This window comes from Chiloscyllium punctatum, chromosome 5, assembly GCF_047496795.1.
Source record: "Chiloscyllium punctatum isolate Juve2018m chromosome 5, sChiPun1.3, whole genome shotgun sequence".
Classification (NCBI taxonomy): Eukaryota; Metazoa; Chordata; class Chondrichthyes; order Orectolobiformes; family Hemiscylliidae; genus Chiloscyllium; species Chiloscyllium punctatum.
Window position 1 is genome coordinate 59880933 of NC_092743.1, and position 22613 is coordinate 59903545.

General features: G+C 39.1%; 1 protein-coding gene across 2 annotated transcripts in view; it reads left to right on the plus strand.

Moving 5' to 3' along the window:
* The first annotated feature begins 2223 nt into the window (after positions 1–2223).
* Positions 2224–22613, plus strand: part of usp14 (ubiquitin specific peptidase 14 (tRNA-guanine transglycosylase)) — a 58988-nt gene continuing 38598 nt past the window's right edge. Inside the window, exons 1-4 of one of the 2 annotated variants that reach the window (XM_072570411.1) lie at positions 2224–2468; positions 7692–7837; positions 9535–9567; positions 17822–17926. In XM_072570411.1, the coding sequence (XP_072426512.1) occupies positions 2450–2468; positions 7692–7837; positions 9535–9567; positions 17822–17926 (303 nt within the window). In that variant the 5' untranslated portion in view covers positions 2224–2449. The remainder of the gene's footprint in view (positions 2469–7691; positions 7838–9534; positions 9568–17821; positions 17927–22613) is intronic. The other variant, XM_072570410.1, reaches the window with a different exon arrangement.

Consider the following 22613-nt stretch of genomic DNA (forward strand, 5'->3'; position numbering starts at 1 on the left):
CAGAATGAAAGGCAGACCATTTAAGACTGAAATGAAGCAGAATTTCTTCAGGCAGAGAGTGGTGAACCTTTGAAATTCTTTACCCTATAAGGCTGTGAAAGCTCAAATATTGAACAGTTTCAATGGAAAAAGATGTAGATTTCTGGTGAATAATAACATTAAGGGAAGAGATGATCAGCCATTATCTAGAATGGTGGAGTAGGCTTGAGGAGCTGAATGATTACTCCTGTTTCTATGTTCCTACATACATTTCAAATCTGGATACTGTAGAAGTGCAATAAAATACAACTTTTCTTAATTGTGTTTGTTGTACTCTTAGGTGCTTAAAGCCAATTGTAATATATGTGACATTTACCACAGACATTCAGTGACAGGCATTTAAGGATCCCCCTGCTCTAATAATGTCTCTGAACAAAAGAATTAAAGCCAATTATCATACGTGTGACATTTGCCACATACATTCAGTGACAGGCATTTAGAGTCAGAGCTGCACAGCATGGAGACAGATCTTTCCATCCAACTCCAACCAGACATCCTAAATTTATATACACTTGGTCCACATCCCTCTTAACCCTTCCTCTTCATGTACCAATCCAGATGCCTTTTAAGTGTAATTGTAGCAGCCTCCTCTCAGCTTAAACCTATACCCTCTAGTTTTGACTCCCCTACCCTGGGGAAAAGACTTTGGCTATTCAACCTATCCATGTCCCTAATGATTTTACAAACTTCTGTAAGGTTACCCACCCCCCACCCCCCACCCTCCACCCTACAATGCTCCAGGGAAAACACCCACAGCCTATTCAGCCTCTGACAACATCCTTGTAAATCTTTCTGAATCCTTTCAAGTCTCACAACATCCTTCCTATAGCAGAGAGAACAACGCATGTAGTATTCCAAAATGGCCTAACCAGTGTCCTGCATGACCTCCCAACTCCTATACTCAATGTACAGACCAATAAAGGTAAATATACCAAATGCCTTCTTCACTATCCTGCCTACCTGGGACTCCACTTTCAAGGAATTATGAACCTGTATTCCTCGGTCTCTTTGTTCAGCAACACCTTCCAGGACCTAACCATTAAGTGTATAAATCCTGCCCCGATTTGCGTTTCCAAAGTGCAGCACCTCACATTTATCTAAATTAAAATCCATCTGCCACTCCTTGACCCATCTGATCAAGGTTGCATTGTATTCTGAGGTAGCCTTCTTCGCTGTTCACTATACCACTAATTAAGGTGTCATCTGCAAACTTACTAACCCTACTTCCTATGTTCATATCCAAACAATTTACATAAATGACAAAAAGAAGTGGTTCCAGCACTGATCCTTGTGGCACACCACTGGCCACAGAACTCCAGTTTGAAGTGCAATCCTCCACCACTACCCTACCGTCGTGCCAGTCCTGTATCCAAATGGCTAGTTCTCCCTGTATTGCATGTGATCTCACCGTGAAAATCAGTCTACCATGTGGAACCTTGTCAAATACCTTACTGAAGTCCATATAGATCATGTCCATCACTCTGCATTCATCATCCCCTTTTTTTACTTGTTACAAAAACTCAAATCAAATTAGTGAGACATGACTGCCCACACACAAAGCCAAATTAACTATGCCTAATCAGTCCTTTCCTTTTGAAATACACATCAATCTTATCCATCAGGACCCCCTCCTACAGTTCCCTGGCTTTTCCTCATACCCTGGCTTAAATAGTGGCACCACGTTAGCCATCCTCCTCTGCACTTCACCTGTGGCTATAAATGATACAAATATCACAGTAAGGGGCCAAGCAATCATTTCCCTAGCTTCCCACAAAGTGCCAGGATACACCTGTTCAAGTCCTGGGGATTTATTCACCTTTATGAATTTTAAGACGTCCGGCAACTCCTATTCTGTAATATGGATATTTTTCAAGATGTTTAAAGTCTAGTACTGCGCTAGTACCGTTTCCGAACAAAATAAAGTTAGAAAAGTATCTACAGGCTGAGGGTTCTTTCATCGGTAGGCCCTTAGTTCGCTCAGACTGTAAGGCTTTAAACTGTGACCTTTCTCCCGACCACACTCGGTAATATAAGGAGTCGTTTGGGGTTTTCACGAAGGCTGCTCTAATGATGTGTCTGGAAGAATATTAAGTGTTTCAGACAGCCATCTTTTGGAAAGATATGATAAGGGGGAAGCCAGTTAATTTGACGGTTTTCAGTCTAAAAGCCTATATGTTTCGCCACGAAGTTGACTACCTTCATTCCCTATCGTCACTTCTTTCAAGCTGGTCTTTGGCCCAAAGTTGGAGGGCCAGTAACTGACATCGGAGGCGAAAAGCTCCACCATTGTCAGTCTGAGCGAAGAAATGCGCAGGCGCGGTGGCGCGCGGGCTGGGGGCAGGGTTTGAATGAGGCCGAGGCCGGGCTCGAGCTTTCGTCGGATCGCAGGAGGAGCAGCAGCAGCGGGGACATGCCGGTCTTCACAGGTAGCCAGTGTCCGCCGCTTCCCCCTTACATTGCCTTACCGCAGTAAAATAATTCGTGTGCCCCGGGGTGTCAGGGTCCCCAGGCTGGACTGATCACTGTAACCGCGCTTTGTTCATTATCAGTGTACAGGCCCTGTGTGAATTGGAGGCGGTGTCAGCTGAAAGCAATGAGGTGGATGGAGGTTTGGGCCGCATCTGAAGCAATCGTGTCTAAATAACGTGTCGAGTTTTCTGGAGATGAAAATGGAAAATGTTTCCCTTTTTCTCTTCTATTTTTGCTCTGTTTTTGTTTTGTTGTTGTATGGATTTGGGCAGCAGTGTATACAATTTGCAAAAATAAAAGCTGCTGCAATGATTGTGCAGAAAGCTGGGCCGGTGGCCGCCACTGCTACTGCCCCCTTCAGTTCCCCAGTCTCACTTTTAAATGTTGATTTCAAGAAGTTTCATCGTTTTATGTGTAAACAATTCCATTCAAAATTTACTTCAGATATTAATTTAAAACTTTTTAAACTTAATGAAACATGAATTGAGTAACTTTTTAAATTAAATGATCGAGGCGTGATGTTTTTTATGCCAGATGAAATATTAATTTTTGCAGTTACTTTACAGGTATGCATACTGTAGCAAATGAAGATTTAAATAACGAGACTGCATTTTCTTCGGATTGTCATTTAGCCGACATTCATTTGCTGGTCCGATTTAAATAAAGGTCAAATAACAATTCAAAACGCAATGTTCTATGTCAAATATGAATTAGAACTGGATATGCTTTAGAATATAAGTGAAACAAAAGTATTTCAGTTAATAAGATAAACGAGGACATCTGGTTAATAATTAGTTATCATCTCAAGGAATGCACTTCAAGCTTTCGAGTTGTAATTAACAACGATTTCATGTTGATCTTTTGTTTACCAAAGGATGAAATATAAAACGTGAATAATGAGTGTTCTGTCCCCAGGCTTAAAATGATTCAGAAGGGTTACCATTAGTTCAAGAGATTTAAGTTGTTCATGTTGTTCCAGGATGAAAGTAAACTGACAGCCAGTTGAAAACAAGAGTCCTTTGACCTTGGGAGTAATTCTGGAGAATTGTTCATGAACTCTATTAGCAATATGAGTTATTAATTTGGGTTGCAGTGTTTTGAGTTGTGTCAAAGCAAAATAATTTGATTACATTTCAGTTTCAGACCATCTTAAAGCACCCCATGTTGTCATAGAGATGGATTGTGAAAGCAGAAGGTTTTTTTCAATGCAGGTCATTTCACTTTTGATTTGATGTATATCTCACTGTTTTAAGAGTGTCGACATTTGATTGTTAATTAGACCTGCACTTTAAGCAGAGAAAATATAAGGCTGAGGGACAGATCTTAAATCAACAAGGGAATCTAGGGACATTGAGAAAAGGCAGGAAAATGAAGTTGAGGATCATTATTGGGTCAAGCATGATATCGCTAAATGACAAGCAGACTCTATGAGCTAAGTGGCCTTCATCTGCTCTTGTATCTTGACTTTATATCATTCATATTATGGGTGGGGCTCAAGGGAAGTTTGGATTTGATCAAAGATTTATCTTGTTTGTAGCTAGAAGAAGAAATATAAGCAGGCCTCAGCCTTGTGGCAGAAAGTAGTCAGTAGAATTAACTGGAAACTGAGAAGGTAGTCTGGATTCTGCCAGCAAAGATCAACCGGCTGAGTCGTTCATGGTTATGAGTTAGTAAATAAAAGTTGAAAAATTGCTTAGTGAAGAACCTGATGGATATTCCCAATAAAATAATATCTGAATTAAAAACCAGGAGAATTAGTAATTTCTGGAATGCTGTGGCTTAGTTTGTGGGTTTTTCCTTTTAATTGTCAATGGTCCTTCAAGGACTTGTCAGTTAATAGGCTTTTTCATTTTAACAGCTAATTGCAATAGAGTCATAGAGATGTACAGCACAAAAACAAATCCTTCGGTCCAACCTGTCCATGCCGACCAAATATCCCAACCCAATCTAGTCCCACCTGCCAGCACCCGGCCCATATCCCTCCAAATCCTTCCTATTCATAAACCCATCCAAATGTCTCTTAAATGTTGCAACTGTACTAACCTCCACCACTTCCTCTGCCAGCTCATTCCATACACGTACCATTCTCTGCGTGAAAAAGTTGCCCTTTAGGTCCCTTTATATCTTTCCCCTCTCACCCTAAACCTATGCTGGACTCCCCCACCCCAGGGAAAAGACTTTGACTATTTATCCTATCTATGCCCCTCATGATTTTATAAATCTCTACAAGGTCACCCTTCAGCCTCCAATGCTCCAGGGAAAATAAACCCTCGCCTATTCAACCTCTCCCTATAGCTCAAAACCTTCAACCCTGGCAACATCCTTGTAAATCTTTTCTGAACTCTTTCAAGTTTCAAAATATTTTCCTGATAGGAAGGAGACCAGAATTGCATGCAATACTCCAACAGTTGGCAAAAGTGAGGACTGTAGATGCTGGAAACCAGAGTCTAGATTAGAGTGGTGGTGGAAAAGCGCAGCAGGTCAGGCAGCATCCGAGGAGCAGGAAAATCTACGTTTTGGGCAAAAGCCCTTCATCAGGATTTTCCTGCTCCTCGGATGCTGCCTGACCTGCTGCCTAACCAATGTCCTGTATAGCCGCAACATGACCTCCCAAGCTACAGTATTTTCACTGTATGCAATAACTTTGTGATTCATTAAATCTGAAGTGTATTGAGAAAGTTCAGAGAAGGCAAATGAGTGGATCTGACACAGAAGGAAGCTACTAATTGAAACAAAAATGCTTACTCTCAATATCAAGTGTAGACTAGCTGAAAGGCACATTTATGACTAATGTCAGAAAGTGACTGTTTCACTGTGATAACTTAGATGGTTTTCCTGTTAAGTTTATGCAACCTAAGTACATTACGTTAACTAATCCTGAGGCAGTAATTTCATAGGCTGTGAAGATGTTACTTCACATTTGTGTCAACTAAATGTTTAGCAGTTCCATATCGCATGAACAATTTATGTAATGTTAATCAATATGATGTATGTGCGCTAGGGAGAGAAAATTGAAATAATTGGCAATCTAGCTGTGCGCAATCCCCTGGGAAAGAGTGACCGTAATATGGTGCAATTCTTGACTAAGATGGAATTGACTTGTGAGACTAGGTCCTGATTCTAAACAGAGGGAGTTATACTGGTATGAGGTGTGAGCCGCCTGTGATAAAGTGGGGAGGATTACCAAAAGTGGGTAGATAAATATTTTAAAGAGTGCATGGAGGAACTGCAACAATTTGTGGTTGCAGTTCAGAGTCAACTCCATCTTAGTCAAGAATTGCACCATATTATGGTCACTCTGTCTAGCACAAAAGTAAAACTGGAAAGGACCTGACCATGGCTAACAAGGGAAATTAGTGGTAGTATTAGATCCAAGGTATAGGCATACAAATTGCTTAAACAAGAGTAGCCGACCTTAGATTTCAGCAAAGCAGAACTAAAGGATTGATTAAGAGGGGAAAAATAGAGTACATGAATAAGTTTGCAGCGAACATACCTATAGAAGCTTTTATAATCCGTTTGTATGTGAAGAGCAAAAGACTAATGAAGTCAAATGTCCCTTACACTCAGAAAACAGAACTTATAATGGAGCACCAAGATATTAGGCCAGTGAAATATATATTTGGTTCTGTCTTCACACAGAGGGATAAAATAATACCCCAAAAATTTTGGGGTTGGTCTACTGAGAAAGGCACTGAAGGAAATCATATTAGTTGGGAAATTGGAATTAAAGATTGACAAGTCCTCATTGTTCAATAATGTACATCCCAGAATACCTAACAAATACCTCGAAATAGTAGATGCATTGGTTGCATAGTAGATGCATAGCAAATTCCATTGACTCTGGAAGTTCCTATGGATTGGAGGGTAGCTAATGTAAATGCCCCCCCCCAACTATTTGAAAAGAAGTTGGAATTATAGACTGGTTAGCCTGACATCATAGGGAAAATGCGGGGGTCCATTATAAAAGCTGTAAGAGCAGAATACTAAAGTATTGACAGGATTGGACATTGTTTTATGAAAGGGAAATCACTTTTGGCAAATCTGTTGGAATTTTTGGAAGATGTAACTAATAGAGTTAATAAGAGGAAATCAATGTACATTGTTTACTTGGACTATCAGAAGGATTTCAGTGAGCTCCTACACAACAGCTTAGCATTTAAATTAAAGTGCATGAGATTGGGAATAGAATACTAACATAGATAGAGACTTGGTTGGTAGCCAGCAGTCAAAGGAGGAATTAACAGGTAATTGTTTGAATGACAGAAAGTGACCAGTGGCCTACCTCAAAGATTGGAGCTTGGATTCCAGCTTTGCACAGTATACATTTAATGATTTAAATGAGGGATCTAAGTCGAATATCTCCAGGTTTGCATATGACACAAAGCTGCATGCATGAGTGAACTATGGAAGAGGATGCTGAGGTGCTTCTGTGTGATTTGGACAAGTTGAATAAATGGTTAGATGCTTGGCAGATAAGGTTACCCACTTTGGTAGTAGAAACAGGAAGGCGGATTTCCTGGATAGTGATAAATTGGGAAAAGGAAAGATGCAACAAGACCTGGTCTTTATGCACCAGTCGCTGAAAGTAAACATGCAGGCAGTGAAGAAGGCAAGTGGTGTGTTGGTCTTCCTAGCAAGATGATTTGAGTGCAGGAGTAGGGATATCTTGCTGAAATTGTACAGGGACTTGGTGAGATTACACCTGGAGTATTGATATAGTTTTAGTCTCCTTTATCTGAGGAAATATGTTCTACACTTTGAAGGGAATGCATCGAAGGTTTACCAGACTAATTCCTGCAATGTATAACGAGAATCTGGATTGGTTATGACTGTATTTGCTGGAGTTTGGGAGAATGAGAAACATATAAAATGTAACAGGGTGAATGCATGAAGGATGTTTCTGATAGCTTGGAGTCCAGGTCACAGTCTAAAGATATGGGATAGTCCATTTTGAACTGAGGCGAGGAGAAATTTATTCTCGCTCAGATAGTGGTGAGCCTGTGGAATTCTCTGCCATTAAACATTGAATGATTTCAAGAGGCAAAGGCAAAAGCACGGGACTGAGTGGGATGATCAGTTGCGGTCATATCTAATGATGGACAAGCTCTAAGAAATGACCTGTAATGTTACTGTGGAAAATATTCTTGTTGAATGAATGAGAATTTCTGTTTGCTTTTCAGTAAATGTCAAATGGGGGAAGGAGAAATTTGATGGATTAGAGTTGAACACTGATGATCCACCTGTAGTTTTCAAAGCACAGTTATTTGCATTAACTGGAGTTCAGCCTGAAAGGCAGAAAGTTATGATTAAAGGAGGCACACTAAAGGTAAGTTTTCTTTGTATTAATGCTGTATGGAGTAGTTTGATCAAAACAGTTTTTATGAGGATAATTTTACATTTCATGTTCCTCCTTACCCCTAGTTACATGAAACCCAGAAAACAGATCCAACAGTATGCTGTCCAGGAAGAATCTAAAACTAGCCAGATTTCCTTCCTCATGTGGAATCATTTTGTCTCTGCTTATTTTTATTACTTTGGTCCCTTTTTTAAAACTGAAGCCAGAACGTTAAAATTATGTTGAAAGCTGTATTCTCACATACCTTTGACTGAATTGCCAGTTCTCATCTGTATTGATAGAAGGAATAAGCATTTCAATTGTTTTTTAAATCAGACATACCTCTGGAGCAGGTGGGACTTGAATCCATGTCGCTAGGTTTAGCAGTAGGGACACTATCACTGCACGACAAGAGTACTAATATGAATTTCAACCTTGATATTTGTATTCAAACTCTCAATTGTGATTTGGACATTGGATCTTGTGATTCACAGACAAGTGTGGTGCCAAAGAGGCCATAATACGAACTGATGATCCACCTGTAGTTTTCAAAGATATTTTCACTCAGATAGTGGTGGGCCTGTGGAAGATATTTTCTATATTGACATGTTAGAGGTATTATCACGCACCTCTGGGACAGGTAGGACTTAATCCACGCCTTCAAACTCAGACGTTGGGGGCACTGCCACTGCAGCATGTGCCCCTATAAGTATTTCAATTTAACCTTTATCATTAACAAGTGCAATTTCCTTTTTCAGTTGGCGCACCAAGTTTTAGCTTAAGTGAATTGCTATGTTTTTTTTAAGGTTAGTGCTAGCATTTTGTTAACAAATACAACATTTGTTCAAGATAGTTCAAGAAAATAATCTTTAAATATGACTTCCGATTAAGTTGCTATTAATATATGCTTCTCCCCATTAATCCATCAATAGAAAATGTAACATTACCCCACTTGCTCATAAATTGGCCTCCAAATTTCAGTCTAAAAATTGAGACACAACTAAGACAACAGTCATATTTCTAAATTTTACATCTAGTCTTCCTGATTTTAATCAGCACTTCCTGACTGGTGTTCTGTTTCTTCTGCACTGATGTTTAAGTATATTTCCTTCATGAATTAGGTCTTATTTTTACTGTTTTCCCTGTATATCACTGGCTGAATGGACTGTAATTTTAAGTCAGTTTTGGAACCTTGAACTGAATAGAGAGACATTGTAATTTATATATAGCAGAGAAGCAGCCTAATGGCAATCTAATCGTACCCACCATTTTTGGATAATTTGCTTCATTGTGGAAGCAATCGGAAAGAGCATCTTACTTGTTTATAAGATGAGTACCTTCTTTACTTTTAGCCTGAATCAGAGACAGAAATTTATTTCTGTAATTTTAGTTTATGTATAATTTCCTGTCTCCGTGGATCTGTTACCTTCCCTTATTTTACGTACCCAATAGCTAAATTCCCCAGACACATGTACTCGTATTGCAACTTGGGAGCAACAAGCCTAATACATTGCAAAAGTATTGATCTTCCGTGAAGCTTTGTAATTTCTTGAGGTTTGAAGCCTGTTTGAAATACATCACGATTGCTTTCAACCAAGGTTATCAAAGTAAGCCAATCTTTTATCAAGTCTGTTTAAATTTCCTCAACAATATTTCTTTGATAACCAGATTTTTTGCTTCACTTTTAGGATGATGAGTGGGGCAGCATCAAGATAAAGAGTGTAAGTAAGATGAGAAGTTATTGTAATATTTTAAGTACTAATATTTTTTTAAAACGAAGCCATTAATCCTTGTACTGTTGATTTAAATAGTAAAAATAATTATCATTTTAGTAAGTTGTTCTGAATTTGAAATTAAATTTCAATTGCAGTAAAGGTGTCATTTTTGATTAATTTTCTATTAAAGTTATATTCACTCTTGGGATTTGGCTCTTCTTGGTGAAGCCAAAATCAGTTGAATGGTAAATGGAGCAAATGGTAGCAGGTCTTTCTGTAAGATTGTTGCAACCAATGAAGTGAAGTTTTCGTGATGCAGTTGAAGAGCAAGTTGAAGGTACTCGAACAATGATAATTGGAAGAGTATCCTGGAAGTATATATGCACAAAGTATTGAAGGCAGCTGTAGGTTCAAAAAGCAGTTAATAAAACACAAGGGATCATATGCCTTATAACTAAAGACATAGATTATAAAGCCTACAAAGCCTAGCAAGTTATTGTTTATGAAATGCCAGTTTGATCTCAACTGGAAAATCATTGTTTAATTCTGAGCAACACATTTTGGGAAAGATTTGAAGGCATTGGAAAGGATGCAGAAAAGGTTTAAGAGAATGATTCTAGAGATGAGGAACTTCAGTTCCATGAATAAATCTGGGAATCTGAGGTTGTTTTCCTCAGAAGAATTGAGAAGAGATTTGATAGAGTTGTTTAAAATCAGGAAGGGTTTGGACAAATAAATAAGGGGAAACTGTTTGTTTCTATTGATTTTTAAAAAAGGGCTAAGAATCTGATGGCACTGATTTAAGATGATTTGATTATTTGCTAAAGGCAATGTGAAGAAAGCATTTTTTCTTTATGCAGCACATAGTTAGGATCTGGAATTCTAATTCCTCCCTGGAGTGAAAGTTTGCTGGCTAGATCAGCATTTATTGCCTCTCCCTCAAGTTGGTAGTGAGTGCTACCTTGAACCCTTGCAGTCTTCGAGGAATAGGTACACTGGAGTGCTGTTGTGTTGGGAAGTGCAGGACTTTTACCCAACGACACTGGTGATGTAGTTCCAAATCAGAATCGTGTGTGGCTTAGAAGGAACTTTCAGATGGTAATATTCCTAAGTATCTGCTGCCTTTCTGGTTGGTAAATACCATTTAGTTTGGGAGGAGCATTAGTTAGTTGCTGAAGTACATCTTGTAGATGGTACACATTGCTGCCACTGTGCAATAGTGGTGAAGGGGGTGAATGTTGAAGGTGGTGGATGGGTGCCAAACAAGTGGATTGCTTTGACCTGGATAATGTCCAACTTCTTGAGTAGTGTTGGAGCTGCAGGCATTCAGGAATATAGTGCCTGAGAGTTGGTGGAGGCAGATTAGATTATGACTTACTTAATGTAGCTGGATAATTATTGAAAGAGAAAACATTTCTCTCGTGAAAGGTTTCCACACTTCATATGATGCTTTGCCAAAAATAACTTGGCTATTTCTGTGATCCTCTTCAGTATCTATCACCATCCTTGAACAGCAAATAAACCAATTTTTCTCCAACCTTAACTGCAATCTATGTGAAAGCTCACAGTGAACAGAATAAATTGGAATGGGAGGCCCCCCACATCTGCTTTGCTACTTGATAAGATCATGGCTAACCTTTGATCTTCTGCCACACCTTCCTGTATTATATCCATATCCCTTGATTGCTATAGTCTCAAAAGATTTTTTGATATTTGACTTGAATGAACTCAATGACTAAGCATCTACAGGTATCTTGTAGGGAATACCAAGGTTCATGACTCTCTGATCAAAGATATTTCTCATCTCAATGCTAAAAGAGCTGATCCATTATTCTGAGGCTAATTCCCAAAATCTAGATTTCCGAGCTAACAGGAGCACCTACCCTCACAGCAGCTACCCTATTGAGTCCCTGAAAAATTTGTATTTTAATTTGACTACCTCTCATTCTCCTAAAGTGCCCAAAAAGCCTTGTTTACTCATCATCTCATCTGACAATTCGCTTATTCCAGAATTCAGTCCATCAACTATGTTCCTGTAAGGTAAAAGAAAAAGATTAGTCATAAAAAGCCAACCAGTCTGTCCTCTGTTCTGGGAAAATTGTTGGGAAAAAGAATGAGAATGTTAGAAATCATAATTTGGCAAGGGACAAATTTAAGGACAGTTCAGCATGAATTTGATAAGGGAACTTCATGTCTTACTGAGTTGAATTATTGTGGAGCTAATAAAATTTTCTAAAGTGTAGTGCTTTTGGTTCCCTTTATGCTAACTTCAAGAACACCTGTTCTTTGGATGTGTGAACATTGCTTTCTTGAACTCTTGCAGTCTTAGAGGAATGGGTACACTGTAGTGCTGTTGTGTTGGGAGGTCCAGGACTTTGACCCAACGATACTGATAATGTAGATCCAAATCAGAATGGTGTGTGGCTTGGAGGGATTTTTTAAATGGTAGTATTCCAGTGTATTAGATTAGATTACTTATAGTGTGGAAACAGGCCCTTCGGCCCAACAAGTCCACACCGACCCTCCGAAGAGCAACCCATTCAGACCCATTCCCCTACATTTACCCCTTCCCCTAACACTACGGGCAATTTAGCATGGCCAATTCACCTAACCTGCACATTTGTGGGAGGAAACCGGAGCACCTGGAGGAAACCTACGCAGACACTGGGAGAACATGCAAACTCTACACAGACAGTTGCCTGAGATGGGAATTGAACCTGGGTCTCTGGCACTGTGAGGCTCTGCTGCCTTTCTGATTGGTAAATGCCATTTCGTTTGGGAGGAGCATTGGTTAATTGCTGAAGTACATCTTGTAGATGGTACACATTGCTGCCATTGTGCAGTAGTGATGACAAAGCTATCACTTATTGCAGACATATAACTGCCTTTAAGAAGTTGATACTGAGTCACCTTCTTTATAAATGGTTCATGACCTATATGTGCACCTGTACTGTTGTTAGGGAGGTAGCTTAAAGAATTTGACCAGTGATAATGAAGCAATGTTAATAGAGTTCTGAGTCAAGATAGTGTGTGGTTTGCTAGCAATGTGGTATAGATGATGAACAGGCTTTGGGACCTTATGAAGTGAGTTGCCTGCTGCAGAATTTCCACTTCTGACCTGCTTTTGTAGGCACAGTAATTATATGGTTGTTTCGGTTAAGTTTCTAGTTAATTGTCATTATGTAGGTGATGGGGAATTCTGGAATGATAATGCAAAAAAATATTCAGGGGAAATATTTAGATTTGCTTTTACTTGAAATAGTAATTGTCTTGGAATTGTGTGGCACAAATGTTTCTATGCTCTGATCAACTCAAGCCTAAATGTTGTATAGATTTTACTTAATGCAGCATCGACTGCTTCAGTATCCAAGGATTTGTGAATGGTGCTGAATACTGCAGCCATTGACAAGCATCCAAATCTATCCTTTTTTTGGAGTGAATGCCATCGATGGAAGTGGCTGAGGAGGATTGGGCCTAGGATGTCCTGAGGCTGAGATAATTGGCATCCAACAACTACCAATCATTATCTTTTGTACTAGTTGTGACTCTAATCCTTGGAGATCTTTTCCTACATCAATTCCCCAAACTTTTATGTTTTGCTTGATACTGCACATGAATGCTTCCTTAATGTTAAGTATTGTCATCCTCCCCTCCCATCTTGAATTAAGCTGTTCCATCCATGTTTGAACTAAGGCTGTAATGAGGTCTGTGATTGAGAGGCCCTGACAATACCCTAACAAAGCATCTGAGACCAGCTTGTTGCTGAGTAAATGCTGCTTGATAACACTATTGATGTCATCATCTGTTACTTTACTGATGATTTAAGGTAAGTAAATCGGGCAGTCTTAGGCTAGATTAAATTTGTCCTGCTTTTGCAGTCAGGGCATAGCTGGGCAGTTTCTTAAAAATTTGTTGGATAGATGTCCGTGTAGCTATATTAGCTTTTAGAATGTGGCGAGTTCTGGAGCACACAATTTTAATAGTATTGCTGGAATATATTACCTTGTAGCTTTTGCTGAAGCGGTTGCTTTCTGCTGTCCCTTTGATATTGCATGGAGTTAATCAACTTGTCTGATGGTATATTATATGATGTTGAGAGCCTCCAGGTAAACCTCTGATGGCTCATCTGCTTGGTACTTGTGGTTAAAGTTGACAATGTCTTGTCATCTGCACTGATATACTGTGCTGTTCCTCATCTAGGATGGGAATGTTTTTGAAGCCTTCTTTCTGCTAGCTCTTTAATTTGTTCACTCACATTCATGACTAGATGTGGCAGGGTTCTGACATATTGGTTATGGAGTTATTTTTCTGTGTTTATAGCTAGCCATTTCTGAGGAGACTGAGCAGAGATTTAAAACTGAGGGACCAATATAGAGTGTATAGGGAGAGCCTATTTCTTTTTGTAGATAGGTCAATGACAAGAGTTTAGGTATAAAGGAATATGCAGAAAGAATATAATTGAATTGAGGAGAGATGTTTTAACCCAAGTGATGAAGATCTGAAACTTAATGCATGAAATTGTGTTGGGGCCGAACCCTTGACAGTGGTATGCATGTGCACAATTGTTTTATGATTCTATAATCCATGAGGTTAGGGGCTAAACATTGGGTACTGGAACAGGGCTGAATAGCTATTTTTTGCTTCCCTACACCCAGTGGTTCTCCCTAATCCATCCTGCTAGTTACTTGTTCTCAAATAATTACTTTGGCAAATATGGTATCCCTTCTATAAATTATTCTGCTTGATCATGTTATGATGTAAGTGCTCTGCTTACACATATCTAACATTTGATTTGAGCTTTTACCCTTCTAAAATTCTGGAAGATAGAACAAATGCTATTTTCATAGCTACATTCTTTCCCCCCAAATTTTAGGATGTAAGCTGGCAAATTCAGGGCACTTGTCAGCTTTTAGTCTCACAACCTTTGCTTAATTCTGGTTTATGATTGTCATTAATTACTTTTTATTTCCAGCGTTTGATCGCCATTAAGAATGTTGGTTTTGACATTATCTCTTTCATTATCCTCAAAATGTGCTCTGAACTGGCAACTAATTTATTCTATTCATTCTATCTCTTACTGCAAGTTAAATTTTTCCTCTGTTAAAGTTTTCTATATCATTAAGAAAAATGATCTCCATTAGCTTTCAAGCTATCATTCTTTATAGATTAAAAAGCAAAATACCATGTATTGCTGGAAACCTGGAATGAGTATGAAAATGTAAGAACGAGAAGCAGGAGTGGGCAATTCAGCCACTTGACCGTGCACCACTTTTCGTTACAATCATGGCTGATGTTATCTTAGCCTTAAATCCTGTTTCCTGCCTGTTCTCCATAACCCTTCAACTCAATACAAATGAAAAATCTGTCCATCTCCTCCTCTAAAATTACTCAATGTCCCAGCATCTAGTGTGCTGTAAGCAGTGAATTTCACAGATTCATGACCCTTTTAGGAGAATTAATTTCCCCACAAGAAAAAACATCCTTTCTACTTTGTCAATCCCTTTTAGCATCTCAATGCTACAGATTATAGGTCTACACTGCTCAATCTCTCTTCATAAGATAAATGCCTCTGTTCTAGAATCAAGCCAGTGAATGTCCTCTGAGCTGCCTCCAATTCAACTATATCTCTCCGGAAGTAAGGGGACCAAATTTGTACCTAATACTCCATGTCAAGAGAGTGACGCTGGAAAAGCACAGCAGGACAGACAGCATCTGAGAAGTAGGAGAATCGACATTTTGGGCATAGGCCCTTCATCGATTCTTCTACTCCTCGGATGCTGCCTGACCTGTTGTGCTTTTCCAGCACCACACTCTCGACTCTGATCTCCAATGTCTGCAGTCCTCGCATCCTCCTACGCAATACTCCATACCTTGTACAGTTGCAGCAAAACTGTCCTAGTTTAATGTTCTTTTCCTTTATCAATAAATCTCAAAGTTCCATTTCCCTTCCTTATTACCTCCCTTTAACTGCATATTCTTTCTTTCGGATTCATGCATGAGGACACCCAGATCCTTCTACTGAAGCACTTGGAGATTTCTCTCCACTTCGATAATTAGTTGCCTTGAAGTTGTCCAACTTCACACTTATCTATGTTAAACTCCAGTGGCCAAGATTTGGCCTATTCACCTCACCTATCTATATAGAGCTATGGAGATCTATGAGCCTTTGAGTCTGCACCAGTCAAAAACAAAAAGTAAACAGTTGGGGCCCAAGGATTAAAATCTATGGTACCCCACTTACCATCTTTTCATCCAGAACAACACCCATTTACCCTGTTTCTCTGCTTTCTGTTAGTTAGCCAGTCCTATACCCAAGCCAATAAATTGCCACTGTGATCTTCCCTTAGGATGCCACACAAAATGTTCATGCACATCAAATCCCTTCTGGAACTTCAGACATACGACATCTACAGGATCTCCATTATCAACTTTGCTGATTACATCTTCAAAGAACTCTGGAGAATTAGTCAAACATGATTTATCCTTCGTAAAATCTTGCTGACTGAGTTTTGCCAAATGCCTTGTTATTACTTCCTTAATAATGGATTCTAATAGTTTTCCAATGACAGATTTTAAACTAACTGGTCTATAGTTTCCTACTTGCTGCCTCTTTTTTGGAATAAGGGCATTATATTACCATTTTTCTAATCCACTGGAATTTTGCGAGCGTCCCGGGAAGTTTGAAATATTATAACCAGTGGATCTGCTCTCTGTTAACAATTTCTTTTAAGTCCCTAGGATCTGTTTGCTTTCTTTCCCAATAGTTTGCTCAGTCCTTTTTCCCTGGTGACAATTTTTCTAAGTTTCTCCCTTTCTACAGCATGGTACTATTGTTTTCTACCATAAAAATTGAGGCAAAATATTGATTGTATCTTCACCATTTCTGTGTTCTCACTATTAACTCCCCAGTCTTCTCCTCCAAGGGACCAGCATTCACCTTAATTGCATTCAATCTTTTTATGTATTTGTAGAAGCTTTTGCTATCTGTTTTTTTATATTTTGCAATAGTTTTCTTTCTTAATTTACTTCTTTCTCTTTTTATTACATCTGTCATAACTGTTCGTTGATCTTTGAAAGTTTTCCAATCTTCCAAGTCTGCCAGTGGCCTTTGCAATATGGGATGCCTTAGGTTTTGTCTTTATATTATCTTTATCTTCCTTGCTCAGCCCGGATGTTTTCTGCCCTGCTTACAATCTTTCTTCCTTTCTGGAATTTAATTTAGTTGGGAGGAATAGAATATTTCCTTAAATATCTGCCCATTGCTTATCAACTACAACATATTTTACTCTTCCACAAGGGTCAAATTAAATAAAGACAAAACATAGGGAATGCTCAGCAGATCAGACTGTGGAAATGGCAAGGCCAGTGTTTATTGCCAGTTCTTAATTATCCTTAATTGGGTGCCATGTGAAGCCCCTTTTAAAAGGCCAACCAAATTGCTTTGTGTCTGGAGTCTCCTAGGAGACAGATTTCCTTTCATTAAAGAACGTCTGTGTTCTTTTTACACCAGTCTGTCATAATTACTTGTCCTAAGTTTTCATCTTGCACTAATTTATTAAATTAAATTCCCAGCTGCCATGATGAGATTGAAATTTGAATTTATGGATTGTTAGTCCAGAGATATATCCAACATGCTATTATTCTTATCTGTGGAGAGAGGAGCAGTTTACTGTCACATTTTCATTGACCAGAAATTTTTGTCCTAATTTGCAACAAGGTACAAAAGATATTCTGAATCCTCTGATTTTTCTGCTGTAACCTTTGCTTTCTAATTACAGTCGCTATGGTAAATTCCTGGGAGGTTTTCTTTTTGCTCCTTATAAACTTCAAAAGTGACCTCCTGCACTCTTTCTATTCCCTGTATCATATCAATGAATTTCTTCGTTGACTATAAAGTGTTTTGAGACTCTGGTGATTGTGCAAAAGTACTGTATACAAGCAAGGTCTTTCTTTCTTTGAGATCTCACTACATAAATTGGGATTCGTCATTGCAGAGTCTAACTTCGAATCTATTCTTCCTAAAAACTTTAAAACTATGTAACATCCTTACAGTCTTTATTCACACCCGAAATTTTAGGATTTAAAATAAACTTTCATGTTACGTCAGTATTTATGGTGTCAATTTTCACCTGTTTCCTTTACTTTTAAAAGTAATGTTCATTTAGCAAAAAATGAGACCTCGGAGGAGGAGAAATTTTTGATTCACCTGCTGGAATAAAAACTTTGTCTAACACCAAATTTTTATTGTGAAAATTTACAGGGAATGACTTTGTTAATGATGGGATCAGCAGAAGCATTGCCTGAAGAACCAGTTGTACGTCCGACTTTTATGGAAGACATGACAGAAGAGCAGCTTGCTTCAGCTGTAAGTTTTTTTTATATAACAAGCCACATTAGCGCAACAATGCTGTTGTGGAAATGTAGTTGGGCTTTTGAGGTCGTTCCAGTGTGTGCCCTCTGATGTTCAGAAGTCTGGAGGCTAAGGATGCGTCATAGCAGGGCTAAAGCCTCAGTAGTAAAGGGCTGGACTTTCTGAAGAGTGGCAATCTTGCACAGGTTGCCAGTATTTTTAATGAAAGGATAGAGCTCTATTCTGACAGCCGTTACCTGCTATATTCTGGAATTTCAAGGTTCAAACTCTCAAACAGTAACTTTGACAGCTGCTGTCAAATGTTAAGACAAGTGTGAGGTTGGATTGCTGGGAGGGGAGGTGGGTAAGGTGCTGGGGGCCAGCTAAGTGCTGCAGTGTTTATGGTATGTCAGAATGCATGTCACATATCAGGGGCGGGTTGGTGAAGGAGAAAGAACAGGCCTGAAGCAGGGGAAAAGGTGGAGCTGGGTCCTGGGTGAGGTGGAGGCAGATGAAGTCTAAAGTGGAAGGGGACGTGTTGAGGACAGGATTGAGGGGAAGAAGTGTCTGTTCTACAGTGGGAAGGGGAGTGAGTCTGGAGCATGGGAATGGGGATTAGTGGGATTGTGTGAAAAGGGTAGTGGAGTTGGCTGCTGGGGGTGTCAAGTCAGTGTGTTAGTGGTCTGAAGGAATTTAGTTGGAGGTGTGAGACTAAAGTATGAGCTCAGTTACATAGTCAGGTGTAAAATGTATTTCATAGTCTGCCTTTTCTTGGGTAATTTTTTACTTAATTTAGTTGGAAATCTCTCAGTTCTCAGATTTAAATGATGCTTTCAGAGGGTTACAGGCATATGGGAATTGTCTAGAGACAAATAAAAACTGCAGATGCTGGAATCCAAAATAGATAGGAAGGAGGCTGGAAGAACACAACAAGCCAGGCAGCATCAGGAAGTGGAGAAGTCGAAGTTTCGGGTGTAACCCTTCAGGACCCATGCTGCCTGGCTTGCTGTGTTCATCCAATCTTCTGGATGCCTACTATGGGAATTGCCTGGCAGAATATTCAGCTTCCCAGATAATTCTCTTGGAGTGTTTTATGATGCGACTTTTATGTGCTCCCGATAAGCAACTCAATACGCTGGAATAACAACTGTCCGGCTGATGGAAAATCTGGGATATTGGAGACAAAGTTGGAGCCCTGAGCAATAGCCACATAGAGCCATACAGCAAAGAAACAGACTCTTCATTCAAAAAAGTCTGTCCCGACCAGATATCCTAATCTGACCTAGGCCCATTTGACAGCAGTTGGCCCATTTCCATCTAAACCTTTTACTATTCAAATACCCATCCAGATGCCTTTTAAATGTTTTATTTGTACATGCTTCCACTGCTTCCTCTGGCAGCTTGTTCTATACACCACTCTCTGTGTGAAAAAGTTACCCTTTAGGTCAGTTTTAAATTTTTCTCTCTCAACTTACACCTATGCCCTCAGTTTTGTATACCCCTACCCTGGGGAAAAGACCTTGGCTGTTCACCTTATCCATGCATCTCATGATTTTATAAACTTCTATAAGGTCACATCTCAACCTCCAATGTTTCATGGAATAAAGCCCCAACCTATTCAGCCTCTCCCTATAACACGAACCCTCCAATTGCAGCAACATCCTTGTAAATATTTTCTGCATCGTCTCGAGTTTAACAATATAATTCCCATTGAAGGATCACCAGAATTGCATGCAGCATTCTAAACGTGGCCTCACTAATGTTCTGTACAGCCACAACATGACATTCCAATTCCTATACTTCATGTTCTGACCAATACCAAACACCCTTCACCTTGTCTACCTATGACTCCACTTTCAAGGAACTATACACCTGCACCCCTGGGTCTCTTTGTTCAGCAGCATTCCCTACGGCAACGCACATATGTTTATACACTGTTTAAAACTGACTACTTAGCAATTTCTCAGTTTTTTTTCTTTGTTAAATCATCAAATAAATTTATGCATGAATGTGTTATTTAGATTTGATCAATTGCATCAGCCCCTTTAAGTTAGCAAGCTGTGTGGAATTGTGAAATAGGAGAGGGAAGAGAGATATAGGTCATTCTGCTGTAATGCATGTTTCATCAGCGTGAATTGGCTATAATGTGATTGACAAATTGTGGATGTTGTTTAGATAACACAAACTGTCCACAATATATAGTGATTTTTCGATTAGTGATCTTCTACAGCCAAATTTCTATAGTGTGATTTTTTTGTAATGCAAGGTTCCGGAGGAACACAACTGCCGAATGACTCTATTTGGAATCTTAGTTGCTCGGTCTCAGTTATAGCTACAGAAAAGCTACAGAAATTGGGTTCAACCACCTGATGAAGGAGCAGTGCTCCAAAAGCTAATGCTTTCAAATAAACCTTTTGGACTGTAACCTGGTGTTGTGTGATTTTTAACTTTGTACACCCCAGTCCAACAGCACCTCCAAATCGTTTCTAAAGTGCAATTTTTCCATTGCACTGGGTTGCACAAAGATGCAAACATCCTGTTGTAGAGGAACTGACTATACATTTAATGGTATGGTCCTGGGCACTTGCTGAACAAAGAGACCTTGGAGTGCTGATTCAAAGTTCCTTAAGTGGAGCTGCAGATAGACAGGATAGTGAAGAAGACGTTTGATATGCTTGCCTTTATTAATCAGTGCATTAAATATAAGATTTGGGAGCAGGTCCCATTGTGACTGTACAGGACATTGGTTAGGCCACTTTTGGAATACTATTTTCAATTCTGGTCTTCCTGCTATAGAAACTCCCTGAAACTTGAAAGGGTTCAGAAAGGATTTATAAGGATGTTGCCAGGGTTGGAGAGTTTGAACTATAGGGAGGGGCTGAATAGACTGTGGCTTTCTTCCCTGGAGTGTCGGAGGCTGAGGGGTGACGTTATAAAGTTTATAAAATCATGAGGGTCATGGATAGGGTGAATAGCCAAGGTCTTTTCCCCAGAGTAGGGGTGTACAAAATTAGAGGGCACATGTTTAAGGTGATAGAGGAAAGATTTAAAAAGGACCATAGGGCCAGCAAAGGGGTGGTGTGGATATGGAATGAGCTGCCAGAGGAAGTGGTGGATGCTGGTACAATTTCAACAATTTAAAAGGCATCTAGATGGGTTTATGAATAGGAAGGGTTTAGAGGGATATAAGCCAAATGCTGGCAAATGGGATTAGATTAATTTAGGATATCTGTCAGCATGGACAAGTTGGATTGAAGGGTCTGTTTTTATGTTGTGCAGTTCTGTGACTATGAAGAATGGAGCTGATGGAGAAAACTTGTTAATGTGCACTTGTTAATGTGCTTAATTTCTAGGAACTGGTAGTTTGAGTAAATCACACTGTTAAATCTTTCTGTCCATTTAAATTCAGTGCAAGTATTCAGCTATCAGAATTGTCAGCTCCCAGCTTTAGATCAGTTTACATTATACCATTACATCTCCTGGCTGTTTCTAAACGTCTGCGTAGTTCAAGGATGGATGAGGAGCCATCCTAGCACCTTGCAATATTAACATGGAAGGATAATCCATATGATAAAAATACCTCTAGGGACTGTGTTTTCAGTGAGGAAGATGTTAGAACCCACAATGATTTTCATTATTTTTATTTTATTTTTTATTTGGAGTTTGATTTGGAGCTCTGAACTGTGAGCTAACAATGTTTTCTTTTAATTGTGGGTAACAGATTCTGTTAAAGGAAAACAGAGCAAACAAGCTTTTGTTTAGTTGTCAGGCCAGGCCTAGAAGTTAATTGTAGGTTGATTTCTGGTTTTTAAAAAAAAGTTTCTGCAGATGCTTCATCACTGAGGAAGAGCATTATGATTAAACAAATAGCAGAAGTTAACTATTAATGAGGCTATTACCCAGGAATTGGTTTTAGCAAGTTTAGAAAAGATTTTGTGCTCAAGCACAGATTTTGAATGGTAACTGGGACATCATGGAGCAGACAGTCAGTCTGTCAAGAAGTGGGTAGACTATGAATTGGATTTTGGACATTTTTCTTTTAAAGAAAACAGGAAAAAAAAAGGAATTTGACTGTTAATATTGCAGCATGAAGGTTTGGAAGTTCTCTGCCTAACCTCCCATGACCAGCTCTCAAAAGCCCAGAGAATAGAAAACTAGGTTAAAAGTGTTATTGCCTTTATCTGAGTGAACTGAAACAGTGGCCTTGATCAACATCTTCAGAAAATCAACTAAGAAACCGTCATCTAAGCTTGTGGAACAACATGTTGTGAAAACCACTTACTCTGGCCAGTCTCATTATTTTGTTTATCCCTTAACTGTGTTTATTGATTCATCTGTGTTTTATGTGAATGAGGCTGAAAACAAAAGTTTTCGGGTTTATCGCATAGACCAATTAGATTACTTTGTTTATTTTTTTGCTCTGTGTTGTTAATAACTTACTAAGTCTTTTGTTTATGATACAAATTGATTTTTGAAATTCATTATTCTCAGTCTGGGCTTGATTATTCAAAAGTCTGCAGGTCAATTTTTGAGACCCTTTTTGAAGGTTTTAATTTTACTGTGTTGGGATTGTAGAGATAGCAAGGCTGATTTGGTTTGGCTTTCTGTCTGTTGTAACAAAAAGAAAATAGTTCCTCTGTTAAAATGGCCTTTTATCCATATAATTCTTATTGAGTATTTCTATACCTATTCTAAAAAAAGT